Consider the following 16,383-nt stretch of genomic DNA (forward strand, 5'->3'; position numbering starts at 1 on the left):
CTCTCTCTCTCTCTCTCTCTCTCTCTCTCTCTCTCTCTCTCTCTCTCATCACACACACTCTCTCTCTCTCTCTCTCACTCACTCACTCATGTTCTCTTTAAATAGAATTTAAAAATAATCCAGTAAACTATGAGAACATTTCACTTGAGAATGCTGTCTGTTTCACACTATGTTTCCTTTGTGAACAGATTAAAACCAACGGTTTCAGGAACTCAGAGGCATATTCCCCAAAACATTCTGAAATACAACTTCACTATAGATAGAGCCTTCTCAATGATGGCAAACAGTTCTGAGTTCTCCCTCTCATATTCTCAAAGAGAACTATTCTCCAACCACACTTTGAAAAGAAAGGATGGCTTCTTTAGATTACTCAGGGCAGGAGAAATAACCCTTCTGCTAAAGTGACCATAATTTTCTACCAAAGAGTCAGACTGTGCATTTCCTCCAGGGAATGGCAAAGATGTCCCTCTCCTTACTTAACTGCCTTTAAGCTCAGGCCCATATGAATGTGTACATTTGAATCAAAAGAATGAAACGTGCTTTTAACCCAAATATGTCCTTCCTTATCCTCAGCAAACAGATCTCAACCACTTCCTGTTTCCTTGTACAAAGTTGAGATCACTTTCCCAGGAAATTCTCAAGTGCAAAACATGCCATGAGAAACAGAAACAAACCTTTTAGTCTGAGCTGGGGTTAAGGCTCAACTGCTTCAAAGCACATTCTCAGGGACATATAGTTACTGTCTCAGTGGCAGCTCTGAGGAGCACTTGGGACTTTGTGACAATTAACACTGAAGAAAACAATATTTCCCAAAGTGTCATAAAACCAGCAAGCAAGCAAGCAAGCAAGCAAGCAAAAAACCAAGTAGCTATGGCTTAAAGTTGTAACAGTACCGCTCGTCACAGCCCCAGAGTGTTTACCCTGGTGTGTTTGAACTCTCCTCCTGGCTTGGAAGAGTTGTGTCTATTCCTTATTGAAGCCACACATCCTTGAAACCTTTAAAAATTCAGAACACTAGGAAAACAGGAACCCCATATATTCCCACGAGTCCCCATGTCATCTCCAGGATGCCCTACGTGTGCCGGCAAATGTCTACGGGAAAAAGGAAGAAAGATATTTTCAGACACCTTGGCAATCTCATTGAGAATGTCTTGGTATTTGTTTTTGGATGACACGTGTCCAGTCTGCTCCAGCGTCCGCAGATTCCTCTGGATCTTCCTCTTCTTTTGCTCAAGAGGCAGGCATGCGTCTTCTATGACCGCTTGGCTCTGCTTCCCTTCCTCTGGGGTCCTGGAGTCTACAACAGCACGGCTCTCCATGTCTTTGGTGTGCTCCAGCTCCTAAAGAGAGAATATCAACATGTCACCTCCAATCCCTCCATGTCACAAATACGAAGTCTAAAGATTAGCACCTGGATGTGTTCTTTATGGTTTTAAAAGAAACTCTGGAAGAAAAATCATTTCCAATTAAAAACAAAGACAAAAACAAAAAAAGCAACAACAAACATAATGACAACAAAAACAAAACAAAATTAAACACAGAAGTAATACTGGACCTAATTTGGTCAAAGTTCAAAGGTGCTGTTTTCTTGCCAACGTGACAAACTGCCTTAGTATAACCATTACTTTGTAATTCCCTGGATGAAGAATCTCAATTTCTAGGTAGCCCAGTTGAGAAAATTAATAGTACATTTTGTACTAACGTGGGGCTCTAAGAGTCCACTGAGGTCTCACAAACCAGCCTCACTGACAGATTGGTAAGCCATTTAATAGCAAGGCAGCCAGAGCGCTTCCTTCTCATCCCAGAATCTCACAGTAAACTGGGCAGAGTTCCTTTGAACCACAAGCTAAAGATATTCCTCCAAATGAGAGTTCGGAAGCCCATGGTGTGCACACACATGAATGCTAACCAGCCAGTCTGTCCAAGAAGACAGTAACACAAGGAGACTGGAAGTGTTCTATTTCACTGCACAGACAACCGACACCACAGATCAATTCTATGGTGTAATTGTTATAGAGTAATAGGCCATCAGGGCACAGCAATGGCTTACTGGGCCAGCAGTAAACAATGGAGCTGGTAGGGATACACTTAATCGGTGTCAGGCGCTTCTGCATCCGTTTAGCATGTCCCTCCCTAACCTCTGTCTCACGTAGTCTTGTCTGTAAAGTAGAAATTACTTTACAAGTAAGGCAGCTAAGGCCCAGAAAGATTTCTACGTGGCCACAGTCACAAGCTAGGAGGCATGAAGGTGTACAAGAGTCCGGATGTCTGTGTATGGTCTCTGTCACTAGTTTACGCTACATCTGGGAAATATTGAAACAATCAGGGCTAAAAAACAAACAAAAAACCAACCAAACAAAAAAACAAAACCTTTTATCTTAAATCAGTATATTTATATATCCAGATTGCTTAAAAACATTCACACATTTTCACACATGAGATGGCTTGAAGTTTTGATTTTTTTTTTTTAAATTAAATCTGGAAACAGAATGATTTCTTGGCAACCCATTACATGAAGAAGAACAGGAAATTTATGAGCACAACCCATTAAGAAGTAATTAGACAATTCTGTTAAGTTGATTAGGAAGTGGCAATTATTGGCACTAAAATAATAACACAGGGATTAATTGATTTATTTCAGAATGAACTGAATACTTTTTTTCCCTTTTGTTGTTGTTGAGACAGACCAGTCTGGCCTTGAGCTTCTTTTGTCTAGTGCTGGTATTACAGGCACCTAATTAATGTAGCTCTGGCTATCCTGGAATTCATTATATAGACTAGGCTAGCCTCAGACCACAGAAATCTGTCTCTGTTTCCCAAGTACAGGGATTAAGGGCAATGTACCACTACGCCCATTCTAACGATGCATCATAAAAGATGTTGGTAAAAATTTTAATCTCAGACTGTCATGGAACCTGAGTTGTTTGTGGCAAGGTACAGGTACCAGGACGCCATGGGCCTAGACTCTCACTTTGGATGCACTTGGAAAAACCCTTTGATTGTGTGAGATAGCTCTCTTTTTTCCTCCTCCTCCTCCTCTTCTTCTTCTTCCTATTTTTTTTTTTTTTTGAGACAGGGTTCCTCTGTGTAGCCCTGGCTGTCCTGGAACTCAACTCTGTAGACCAGGCTGGCCTGGAACTCAGAAATCTGCCTGTCTCTGCCTCCCAAGTGCTGGGATTAAAGGCGTGCGCCACCACTGCCAGGTGGGATCTCTCTTCTAAGTTAGCAGATACGTGACAAGGATTTTGACATCCTAACAAACAGTATGATTTACTGATGTATCTAGCCATTGACTAAATGACAAATCTTATGGTTCACATCCAGAGGCTCTGAAGGTACAGAACTCTATTCTTACTGTAGGTAATAAATAACACCCAGTACACATTTGAGAAGACATCTTCCACTTCTCTCCCATTGATATCCCACATGAGCTTCAGATACGAAGTCCGCTGTCTACACTCAGGGACTTCAGACATGTATGCTCCCCTATGTGACAGAGCACATTTGGTGTGAACACTAAGACCACCACCATCTATCTGTCCACTTATTACTGTATGTGTAGAGGCAGGTCACCTGCTGCTCAGTTGCTGGGGTCTCTAAGATTTCAGTCAGCGTGCTCCCTGGCTGGTTCCGGGTCACATCGATGATCAGCTTTTTGGTCCTTACCGAGGAGAAAGAAGAGACAGATGTTCAGACAGCAGTTTTGATGCACAAAAATCTGTTTCTCTCATAGGAATGCATTAAGCAGCTTCAGTGATTCCCTAAAGTGAAGTGTTCTTGCTCAAAACGCCAAAGAGCCTGCACATGCCCAATAAGCAGAGTCTGGGCTTTATATGCCTAACACGGTAAGATTAGTCTCTCAGTACTGTACGCAGATATGACCTAAGATTCCTTATGGCAGCAGGGACCGGCGCTGCAGATACGGCCTGCTGCTGGAAAGGACACAGGAAGGCCTGTCTAACTGACTTCTGAGCCAGTGGATACATCATAACTAAATTGGCTCGTTTGCTCCAGTGAGAAATGTATAAGTCGGTGTGAAAGCCAGTGGAAACAGAAGTCCCCTGTGAGCCTTGGAAGCTTCGGGCTTTTGGTGAGCCCAGCAAAGGGATGAGAGTTCAAAGACACAGGAGACTGGCAGACAGGGCTGTGTGTGTGTTCGTGTGTGCCCACACGCGCGTGCGATGCATGGGGTGGAGAACAGGAGAGCAGTTCTAGGCAAGTTTGGGGCTGGCAAACCACCCTGGAAGTGCTGAGCCATTCATTCTTCCATAGGTGCTCGTTAGCACCTGGCTGTCCCTTTTAATTAGGGATTGGGTTATATAATTACATGGAAGGTGGGGGCTGGGGATGTATCTCTGGGGAACACGTGTGAGGCCCTAAATTCAAACCCTCATACTATAGAAGCCACACAGCAACAAGGCAAAACCCCAAAAGGGCAAACGTTCACATTTGATCACTGTTACCCATGGTGGGAAGTCTATTATTTGAAAGAGGCTCTCTCCCAAAAGACAGAAACATCAACAGTAGCTGACAAGCCACACGCAGGGCCGATCTGAAGCTCGCCGTTACCACAGCCCTGCTCCTCTGCTGAATTTCAGTGCTGTCAAAGAGAATGGATTTCTTCCTTAACCACAGTAGGAAATGAAACTGAAGATGAAAATAAGCCATACTCTGAGGTACAAGGTGGCTTCCCCTGAATCAGTCCTGGTTAGCCCCAAATGAGAGATTTTAGAAACGGGAGAAGAGCCAGTAAGTGCACATTTGCAAATGTGGCCTTTCTCATTTCCTATTTATCTCCCATCTTCACAAGAAGAGCGAGCATGACAGATACAGCTTCCTTCTCTTCCTTCTCCCTGGTCTCTGGGGAACAATTTCCTCTAGCCCAGTGACCTTGCCTGCTAGGGATTTTCAGAGAATGCACGGCTAAAGACTTTAGAGAGTCCAACGTGGGTACACAGCTAATTATAGCCATGTGGGAGATGGCAGTGTCCCTGAGGTGGCCAGGCCTCAGGAAGCTGCGAGTCCCTTCCCCCACACCCCAGCTTCCTCTAATCATCATCAGGAATGAATGAGACAGACATTTAGCATCTAGTCCAGGCTGGCCCCAAATCTGAGATCCTAAATGTCTGGATTACAGGCGCGTTCCTCCATGCCTGGCCGTTAGGCAGAAACACCGAGTTGAAAACAAAAGCTTTGATGACTTTAAAAACTGTCAACACGGAACGATTCTTATTTGAAATAACATTCTAGTAGCTATGTTCAGCTGATTACCAAATATGTGATAGCATTTATACTGGCTTCCATCAGGACAGAGAACTCTCTGTTTGCTCACAAATTGCTGAAGGACAAATTGCACAAATAACTTTTTTGTTGTTGTTGTTCTTGGAATTCTAGATGACGTCAGACCTGTGGAATTCATTGCCAAAGCTCTGCTACCTTCATAGTCTATAAGCCAGCACTTGCCTCAAGCGCAGGGATCTCAACTCCTCCTCCCTACTATGTGTTCAAGGGCGAGGGGCACACAGACAGATGGAAGGCTACCTGGAGCTCCTCCCACCCCACCCCCCTCACAGTTTGTTACTTATGAGCTGCATGGGTCAGTGCAAATTACATAATCCTTATAGGGTTTTTTGTCTTGTTTTGTTTTAATTTTTAAAATGGAAACAATCTGACAGAAAGACATCATTTAAAAAGCCCTTTGTGCTGGGGTCTGACAGATGGTGAGGAGCACATCTGTAACTATGGGAACTATGTTACACAAGATGGCAGCGGCTGGCCATTAAGTACCACCGAGCCCCTGAAACCTGCTGGACCAGGTGGATGGATGTGAGTGCAGGTCACAGATGTACAATACCTCCTTAACAATCTCTTCCACTCATTTCTTACAAAAATGAAAATTTTTTGATACATCGAGTTAAATAGAACATAATTACTAGATAATTTCTGCTCCCAACAAAAAACACTGGCATATGAGGATGGTGACAGGCCTGTCAGTGACCCTGACCTGACCACTGCTTACAGCAACCATGTATTGAAATGTCACACTACATTCTATAAATAGGAACACTCATCATGTGTCATTTTTAAAATGTATAAATAAACACTGGGAAAAGAAAAAGACAAAAAAGCGATTTCACCTGATTCTTTCTAGAATGTGGCTTTTAGAACATTTAAGGTTCTATGTGTGGATCCTACTAAAATTTTTTTTTCTTTGAAAATGCAATAGTCAAACATTCCATTCAACTGGAAGCTAGTAGTCTGAAGATCGAGTTAGTCATAGGACCTCAACACAAAGAGGACGTTGGAAGACAGCCCACTGTCTGAATCACAGATGGGGCAACAAAGAGCTCCGAGGCCTAACGGGTGGACAAGATCATCACACTTTTTCAGCACTGCAGAAGACAAGGTAAGCTGCTGGTCTGCATTATCCACAGCCCCTTATCACCCTGTGGGAGTTACCTGCGACTCCTACCATCCTGACCTCCTGTTTGTGCTGTGAAGGAAACATAAACAGAGCACATTCTCTCCCACTGAGTCACAGCCCAGAGTCACCGTCCCCTCTCCTTCTAGCACCTTTTCAAGATAAAAAAAAAAAAGCCTCTGAGGTCTTTAAACCTTTGCAGAGTAGCATCTACAGAGTTCGAATTTTGGCTCATGGTCGGTTGCCAATGACCTTCTAAATGTAGCCAGTGTAAACGTAACTTTCTAGCTGTGTCTAGCCGGCGTATTGTATACCAGCCTGTAGAGTGTTTAACCATGTGTAAGACAGACTCATCCAAACATGAAGAGGCCTTTAACTCTGGGAAAGAATTACTGAAGAATAATGAAATCCACCAGGGAGTTTACTCATCAGGACTTGGCTGTGCACAAGAACACAGAGTACTAGTAAAGGCTGCTAGGCTTGGCCTCTCCACGTATGGGTCTGTTTTTCTGCTTTCTAGTGTACCCAAGGTTGACAAGGAACCGGTGCTTGTGGAAGTTCAGAAATACTTGGTAGTGTTTAAAATGGCAGTAATATCAGGACATATTTTGGCAGTGGACCTCAAACATCACCTCGGCCACTGAGCACTCCAGCCAGGGTAAACTGAAGGTGAGGGAATGTCTCTGGTAGGATAATGGCAATTTAAACTGAACCATAGGCTAGGGGAAAATTCTTAAGAGATGACAGTGTGAGCGATATCACCGCTAAGTAGGATTGGAAACCACAAATACTGGCTCAAGGTCAACACACAGTTCTGTGAAAAGCAAGCTGAATAAAGTTATAAGGTCACACATATTTTAAGATAAATCGTAGGGTATAATGATTGAGATTTACAGCTGTATAATTCTTTATAATTTAGAGATGTGATGGTGTCACTGCCCTGCAATGGTTTTCATTCTTTCTTCTAGGGCTTCCGAGGTCCTGTGCCCTTAGGGATTGCAAAACTTTGTGATTAAGAGTATAGGCTCTGGAGGACTTAAAATTATCTGGATTTAAATCTCGATTCCAGTAACTGGCGTGTTGCCCAGAAAAAGGTTTACATCTGTTTACATATGTCTTGCCCTTACTGTTTTCATCTGTGAAATTCTGATGGCAGCCTCCATCCTCATGAGGTTCTTGAGAGTACTGTAAGTTTGTGTATGTGTGTGTGCACGAACACACACACACACACACACACACACACAGAGGCACAGTTCTCCCTTCCCTCCGTCCCTCTCTTCCTTTCTCTCTTCCCTCCATCCTCTTTTTTGAGTTGATTTTTTCTTTCTTGTTAATGTCTTTTTCTATTTTAGTTATTTTATAATTTTGTGTGGTACAAGGGTTTTGCCTACATGTATGTCTGTGTAACACATGTGTGCTTGGTGCCTTTGGAGGTTGAAGGAGGGCACCAGCCCCCTGAGATTACAGATGGTTGTGAGCTTCCATGTAGGTGCTGTGAATCAAACCCAATGCCTCTGCAAGAGCAACAAGTGCTCTTCTTAACTGCTGAGCCATCTCTTCAGCCCCAATGTCCTTTTCTACTCAAAATTGTATATAAGAGGGAAAACATATACAAATCACAGATATGCTAATATGAATATATAAAGAACACCTTCAACCTAGGAATAACACCAACTTCATTTAAAACTAGGGAAAGTATGTTTGTTTTCAGTTCTGGGAACAAGGGCCCTATGAATGCTAGGAGTACTGTCACTGAGCCCTTAAAATGAGCAGAATATCTGGCTGCACAGAATATCTGTCATCTACAAAGGTGACATGCAACTGCTCAGTAAGCACATGAGAAGTTCAGTATTGTTAATGAATGGGGAATTACAAATCAAAGCCCCAGTGAAATTCTCTTCCACAGCCGCTGAGGTGCCCAGTAATGAGAGAAGAGGAGGTGTTAAGAATGTAGAGTTTAGCCGGGCGGTGGTGGCGCACGCCTTTAAGCCCAGCACCTGGGAGGCAGAGGCAGGTGGATTTCTGAGTTCGAGAGTTCGAGGCCAGCCTGGTCTACAGAGTGAGTTCCAGGACAGCCAGGGCTATACAGAGAAACTCTGTCTCAAAAAAACAAAACAAAACAAAAAGTATATGTATGTATGTATATATATATATATATATATATATATATATATATATATATATTTGTAGTTTGTAGGGAAATATGACCTGGCATGACTACTGTGGAAAACATTTTGGTGGGCTACCAAAAACTATACACAAGATTACCATCTGAACCAGTAACTTTATGCCCAGGTATACATCCAAAAGAAATGAAAAGTGGTGTTTAAACAGAAACTTGTACCTGAATGGTATATATAGTAACACTAGTCACAATATCTAAGGTGGAAACCACGCAAACGTCAATGAACAGATGACTAAGCATACAAAGGTGTGTCTACCTTTTGAATATTATCCAGTGAAATATTATTCAGCTGGAAAATGCAGGCCACAACATGATGTCTTTAAAACATTACCCGGATAAGGGAAACCAGGCACAGAGAAGCATATGCTATATGAATTGATCTACACAAAATACCTAGAGTAGGTAAATTCACAGAGAGAGCACGCTAGTGGCTGGTAGGAGCCAAGGGCAAAGGGTCAGACTTGAGCAAACTAAAAACAAGTACTCTGAAACTGTTGATGGTCATATGACATTGTGAATGTCCTAAAATGTCACACATTGTGCACTTTTAAAAGATTAGAGTAATAAGTGTTATATGTGTCTCAAACCCTCTGGCCAGCTCCATATAGCATGGCCGTGGCATGAGGTACTTTAAGGTGGCAGATGCCCCAGGGAGCCGGGTCCCAGGGAAGGAAAGACGGCAGTATTTCCCAGACCCGTCCCTTCCCAAACATGCCTAGTTTTTATGGTTTTGTTTATAAAATGTGAATTCCAAGAATGTGCTGAACTGTGGTGACTCCTGTCTCCCATCAGTGAACATGCATATGTGGTTCAAAATGATCTCATACTTTAGGTGACCCAAACTGTGATTCCTATTCATCAGTGTAGACATTAGAGTTGACAGCACTGAGAAGAAGGCAATCGAACAACAGACAGAACCAATTAAGGGGAAATTTCTTCCCATTACTTATAAGAACAAAACTTATGAGCTTGTGGGAGACTTGCTCTGATTTCATTTGCATGGCAGAACTGTACCATCTGGCTTTCCGGTTATCTGGATAACTGACCGTTGTTCAGAGGAAGACAGGGTGGATACTTCTTGCCACTTCTCTCCCTGGTCTGTCCTGAGCTGTCAGATAGTTCAGCATGGCCCTTCAATGGCACAGGGCCGCCTGTGGCCTTGTGAGATCAGGGACATGGCCCTGTCTTGCAGCTGAGCTTGTGCCCGGGGGCTACACTGTGCTCTCCACTGGCCAGCCTCAAGCCCTGGAAGGTAGAGGTGGTACTGGCCTCATGACTGCTGAGCCCAGTCCTAAGTTACCTGTGGGGTTCTCAGGTGAATGAATCATGCCTTCCATGATTTGACAACAAAATAAACAGATGTCACCAAAGCAACACAGATCCCAACACAGCATACCTAAGATGCTAGTGGCAGTTACATGAGTAGTTGAGTATCTGGTAAACATCAAGAGACAGGATGCTTTTTGAGGCACATTAGCTGGGCCTTTGCCTCAAATGCAAACATCAGCGGTTGGGATACAGACTTCAGAATGCATGTGTTTAATGTCATATTAGTGTGTAGTGGGTTTGGCCTAATGTTGCTTGCATTCTTTTGTTAAGTTAGGTCCCCCAAATTGTTTGCACAAGAGTCTGCACATTCACATGATAGACTTTGAGGGATCCTGTCCCCCAGTTGGTTCTGATTGGTAAATAAAGTTGCCCAGCAGCTAATGGCTGGGCAGGGCAGACAGGGGAGGGACTTTGAGGATTCCCAGGCTAGGGATGGAGGGAGAAGGAGAATGAGATCTGCCAAGCCAGGAGAAGGAGAAGCAGAGGAGAGACACCATGCCTGAGGAGAGTGCAGGACAGAGAGGCGTGGCAACCATGTGAGGAGCGGGAGGAGAGCAGCCCAAGAGGACTGCTCGATTGGGTCCAGGGCAGCCGAGGTAGAATATAGGACTTAGTAATAACTCAGGATTATTGGTGGGAGGTAGATTAGCCAAGTGGAGGTTAGGGAGTGGTCCAACCATTGAGCTGTTTTCGGCATACAAAATATAAAGGCTATATGTGTGTCTTTCATTCAGTAGTGCAAAACATTGGGGCAGGTAGCGTGTAATGTGCCGCTGGGATTTATTTAAATGATTTAATAGCACATTAGTGCAGGTCTATTCCTGTGTCCCCCCTTTCTATCCTTCGGTCTCCGCCACGCCCCAGCATACACCTGCCCTGTGTGCCCACATGCATTTCTTTTGTTTATGTAAGGTCTTGTTTGGTGAGCATGAGCTTTTGCTGTGTGTTGCTTCCATTTATAGTGTTTGGTGGGGAGAAATCTCTCTCTCCTACCCTTCCTGTCAGAGCATTATGGGGCACAGGCATGAGAAATACAGTACTTGCTTTTAAATGTGAATGTTTCATTGACGACTTTGAGGGCAAGTGGAGTAAGCCCCTACTGCCAAAGGAACCACATAGAACATGGTATTCACCTAGAAGCGTCACTCCTACTGGATTCACAGGGCTGGAAGGGGTCATGCACACTACCATAAGAGAAACGTAGTCATTCATGCTCTTCTGCTGTGACCCCTGCGAGCTCTGATAATATCTGGCCTGGTGAGACATGCTCAGTGGTGAAATGATGACCTGAGCATTGTGAGGGTAGCCAATGTTTAGTAGATTGATGGTCCACTCCACAAGATGGCGCCTGAATTTGGTAATCTTAATGGACCAAGAACCTATGGCTAGACAGGTGCTAGGCCCTAGGCAAGAACCACTAATACCTTAGTCAGCTGTGGCTCTCCATGTTGAGCATCATCTACTACAAACAGAAGCTTCTCTGATAAGTGCTGAGAGATGCTCCAATATACAGTTATAATGATAGGTTACTAGAGGCTGGTCCAACAACTGTATCCATCTACGGTACAGAGAATAAGAGACCACAGGATGATGTTCAGCACTAAACAGAACACACGGCACTATCACCAAAGGCTCAGTGTGGTGGTTTGAATAGGTTTGGTGCCTATGTGCCTGAATGAATATGCATGACCATAGGAAGTGGCACTATTAGTAGGTGTGGCCTTGGTGAAGAAAGGTAGCGTACGTGTGGGGGTGGGCTTTGAGGTCTCATACGCTCAGGCTATGCCCAGTGTGGCACACAGTCTCATTTTGCTTCCTGTGGACCAAGATGTAGAAAACTCAGTTCTGTTTCCAGTACCATGTCGGCCTGCATGCTGCCATGCTTCCTACCATACGATAATGGACTAAACTTCTGAAACAGTAAGCCAGTCCCAACTGAATGTTGTCTTTTATACGAGTTGCCATGTTCATAGTGTCTCTTCACAGCCATCGAACCTGAAGTAAGGCAGCCAGTGCTCACTATGAATAAGGAGATAGAGTAAGAGCCAGATGCAGTGGAGGGCTGCAAGGACACACGGTCTTCTGGACAGAGTGGTACACAGGAATGCACAGTGGTGGTCACAGTCTGCACAAAGACCTATGTAAGCCGGAGACAGTCACATTTCCATTATGGAGAGCATAGCTGGGCAGGTAGTCCCACCCCTAGCTGGGGAGTTGTCAGCAACAGTTAGTGGCTAGGACAGGAAGGGTCGGTTTTTTTTCTAAGAATGTAGCTCCCGAGATGTTAATCACACTCCCAGGCAAGACTACATATTCCAGAATATTTGGGCGACACAAATTGGCCTTGATGGGAAGGAAGAAGAGGACACAAGAGGGTAGGAAGAGAAGACAGGGGTGAGAAATTGAATATAATCAAGTCATGTGTGAAGTTATCAAATGACTAATAAAATGTATATTAAAGAAGTAGGGCATAACTAGTCAATGTTGCCGAGCATACCCAGGATTAGTTTAATACGGAACGAGAATAAACCCAGTCTGTCACATAGATCACTTTTAACCTCGTTTTATACTAAAAAAAAAAAAAAAATTTGGGCTAGCAGTGTTTCCTTGTTAATCTTTCAACTGCTCGGAAACACAATCTCAAGTAAGTCACTGAATCTAATTATGACATGTAAAACTAAAAACCAAGGCTGACTTTATAGGCTATTCTAACATTTAGTTCCCTCCTAAATGATCACCGGCTGGCTTGATGGATACATGCAATGTATTTCAATATCCACATACTTCTAAGTGAATTATGACCCACTTCTAAGTAATTCAGCCCCACTTGAGCCCTCATGGTTCAGGTCCCGCTGCTGCAGGCATGAACCATTAGCCCCAGGCTTACTTTATCATGAGGCTTCTGCCATCGATGGCCTCGCCATCTTTGACGTCATACTTGCTTGTCAAGGAAAGGGAAATCTCAGTCTTTGAGAGCTGATTTAGTGTGTTTTCCTTGTTAGGGTCATTGGGGTCAACTGCTCCTTCCCCTGTAAGGAAAAAGAACAAAACAGTGTTATTTTTCCAGCTCACTCCATGGTGACTGCCTCACACGGCAAGATAAGGGTTCCAAGGAACAGAGCAGATGCAGGAATTACGTGGGAGATTTACGGACCTCATAAAGTCTGCATAGTCTAGGACATCTGGAGTGGATTTTAAAGTATTTGATAAAAAACCTTAAAATAACGTGGGGCATAAATATTCACGAAAGAACACATTTTAAAAAGGGAATCGTAAATAAAAGATCCCTTTAGAAAATGCAGGAATTCGCCATTTTGGGTGGGTTCACTTTTCATGTTTTCTTTCTTTGTGAAACAGATTTTAAGTCCCTTTCATTGTCTCCAGGGCTTACCTTCCACAAGAACTGATTGTTTTGTAACCCAAGATGCAAGAAATTACAGAGTTTCAAGGAGGGGAGTTCTGGAGGGTTGAACCCAGGGCCCTTGCACATGTTAAACAGGTGCTTTCCCACAGAGCAACACCCTGGCCCTGTTGTTCTCATTGTGTCAGCAGAGGCAACTGAGAATGAGTTTCAGCTGCAGATAGATTTTTTGCGTAGGGGGAAGGAGCCCTTGTCTACTTCTCCTTCAGTATTGGGACTCTGTCTGGCTTGAACCTGTGCAGGCCCTGAGTGTGCTGCCATGGTCTCTGTGAGTTCATATGATGTCATCTCTGGCTCTTAAAAATCTTTCTGCTGCTTCTACATAGATCCCTGAGCCTCGAGGGGAGGGGTGTGTGGAGACATCCCATTTAGGCCTGAGTGCTTCAAAGTCTTTCTTCTCTCTCTGCACATTGTCTATTTGTGGGTCTCTGTGTTAGTTCCCATCTGCTGCAAGGAAATCAGTTCTCTGCAGTGGAGTCTCACTCACTGGGCAGATCAGCCACACTTGAGGGCTCAGGAGCAGTTGGCCAACACAGAATGAACTCAAGTGTATGTTTAGACTTTCGTCTATTCTTGCTTTATTTGGGAATTCTTTTTTTTTTTTTTTGGTCTTATTGGTTTCTTGTTTATCTTGATTTCTGTGTGTGTGTGTGTGTTGTGGGAGGGCTGTGTGTTTCTTTTTCTTTCTTTTTTTTTAAGATAGAAAAAGAACACAGTTTGGTGGGTAGGGAGGTGAAAAGGCTACAGGATCAACGTGTGTGTGTGTAAACATGATTGAAATGGACTGTTTGAAAAGGTTTGTTTTCTCAGAGAGAGAGAGAGAAAGAAGAGAGGGAGGGGGGAGGGAGGGAGGGAGGGAGGGAGAGAGAGAAAGAGAGAATGGTAGTTATTATCCCTTAAATAAACAAGCAAGGACTAGAGTAGGTTCTCACCTAGAAAGGACTCCACCGTGGGTACCTCCCCCAGCGACTCCAGCAGCTCATTCAGCAGGTCACTCTTTTCAGTGGCAATGGCGTCCTGATGTTCCAGCAGGAGCTAGACACAGAGCAACAAACACACAAGGCAGCAGTCAGTCCAGCGGCCACCTAGACTTACAGGCTTCAGACTCTATCTAGTGTCTTGATATTTCACCCAATCTTACTCACTTTTCTATTTTTTAGATTCTTAGCATCCTGTCTGGGCAGGACCACTGCTTCCCTCCACTGTAGGAGCTGGAGGTCAGGGAGTTTGCTGTAAGATTGTGTCTCTTTGTAATGCCATGGCTACACCCATGAAGTGTCACCAACATGATGCTCTAAACATGAGCTGGACAAGGACACCAGTGAACAAGCCACAGTGGATGGAGAAAAGCCATGAAGCCTCAACCTACACCAAGAACGGTGGATAACTAAGGAACGTTTAGAACAGGAGAAATAGTCTCCCCCAGGGAAGAGTACACTGATGTGTTGTCCAGTACCCAAGACCAGCCCTGAAATCATACAAATAATGTTACACAGACTGAGTAGGTTATATTTAGGAATATAAGTGTATGTACATTATATGCATTCAGTAGCAATTAAAGAAGAAAAAGAGGCCATGAATTTGAAAGAGAGCAAGGAGGAATATTTGGAGGGAAGAAAGGAAGCTTATAATTTTATTATAAGCTTGAAAATACATAAAGTTTATAAAATAATTTTATTTTTAATTGTGTGTGTTTGTGTGTATCTGTGTGTGGGTCGGTACATGTGAGTATAGTGTTCACACAAGCCTGAGGGAAGTATGCGAACTTGGAGCTGGAACTGCAGTTGCAAGCCGCTAGATATGGGTGCTGGGAATGGAGCTTGGGTCCTCTGCAAGAGCAGTTCCTAGCCACTGAGCCACCTCTTCAGCTCTGCTTAGATATTAAAAATAGTTCTGACGGTTATTAAAGTTGCAGACACAGACACTGCTTCAACTTTTGTCTCACAGGGAAATGCCAGTGGCACATTAAGAAACTGTAGCAAGGGCTGGAGATGCAGCTTGCTTGAGTGCTCGTCTAGAGTGCACGAAGTCCTGGGCTTGCTCCTAAGCACCTGGGTGTGGTGGTGCAGTTTGTAATCCCAGCACTGGGGATGTGGAAGCAAGAGGATTAGAAAGGATCAGAGGTTCAAGGTCATTGGAAGGCTTTAAGGGCAGCCTAGGCCTTTTGAACCTAATTGGAATCATCAGCCAGGTCAAAACAGCCACCAAAGGAGAGACCTCATGGTCCATTGTCTCCTTTGGGGAATGGAAATGGTTCTAATAAAGTTAACTTTAACAAACTCTGCTAAATTAGACAGAAAGCTAATGAAAATTGGGCTGCTTTCTAAATAGATTACAAGAGACCATGATCCAATAGACCTGCTGTGGTGGTTTGTATATGCTTAGCCCAGGGAGTGGCATTATTAGAAGGTGTGACCTTGGGGGCTGGAGAGATGGCTCAGTGGTTAAGAGCACTGACTGCTCTTCCTAAAGGTCCTGAGTTCAATTCCCAGCAACCACATGGTGGCTCACAACCATCTGTAACGGGATCTGATACCCTCTTCTGGTGTGTCTGAAGAAAGCTACAGTGTACTCATATACATAAAATAAATTAATCTTAAAAAAAAAAAAAGGTGTGACCTTGTTGGAGTAGGTGTGTCACTGTGGACATGGGCTATAATACCCTCACCCTAAGTGCTGGAAGTCAGTCTTCTCCTAGCTGCCTTCAGATGAAGATGTAGAACTCTCAGCTCCTGCACCATGTCTGCCTGCCATGCTCCCACCATGATGATAATGGATTCTGAACACGTTAGCTAGCCCCCATTAAATATTGTCCTTGTAAGAGCTGCCTTGTCATGGTGTGTGTTCACAGCAGTAAAACCCTAAGACACGCACCTTGATCCCCTTGACCCAGCCTCCCCAGCTGGAGTCATAGTCCTGACTTCTCAGTTTATTTACCAATCATCTTCAGATATTTGGAAAAAAGCCTAAAAAAGGCTGAGGATGGTCTGCAGACCCGAATACAGAAATTGATAAAGATGGCTCTTA

The 16,383-nt window shown here is 43.9% G+C and overlaps 1 protein-coding gene across 1 annotated transcript in view; it reads right to left on the reverse strand.

The window, feature by feature from the left end:
- Positions 1-16,383, reverse strand: part of Iqgap2 (IQ motif containing GTPase activating protein 2) — a 266,744-nt gene that overhangs the window by 6,477 nt on the left and 243,884 nt on the right. The window contains exons 29-32 of the mRNA XM_028760064.1: positions 14,289-14,391; positions 12,823-12,964; positions 3,574-3,661; positions 1,128-1,340 (exon numbers count right to left, since the gene is read on the reverse strand). Of these exons, the coding sequence (XP_028615897.1) occupies positions 1,128-1,340; positions 3,574-3,661; positions 12,823-12,964; positions 14,289-14,391 (546 nt within the window). The remainder of the gene's footprint in view (positions 1-1,127; positions 1,341-3,573; positions 3,662-12,822; positions 12,965-14,288; positions 14,392-16,383) is intronic.

Source organism: Grammomys surdaster, unplaced genomic scaffold (assembly GCF_004785775.1).
Source record: "Grammomys surdaster isolate TR1022 unplaced genomic scaffold, NIH_TR_1.0 126391, whole genome shotgun sequence".
NCBI lineage: Eukaryota > Metazoa > Chordata > Mammalia > Rodentia > Muridae > Grammomys > Grammomys surdaster.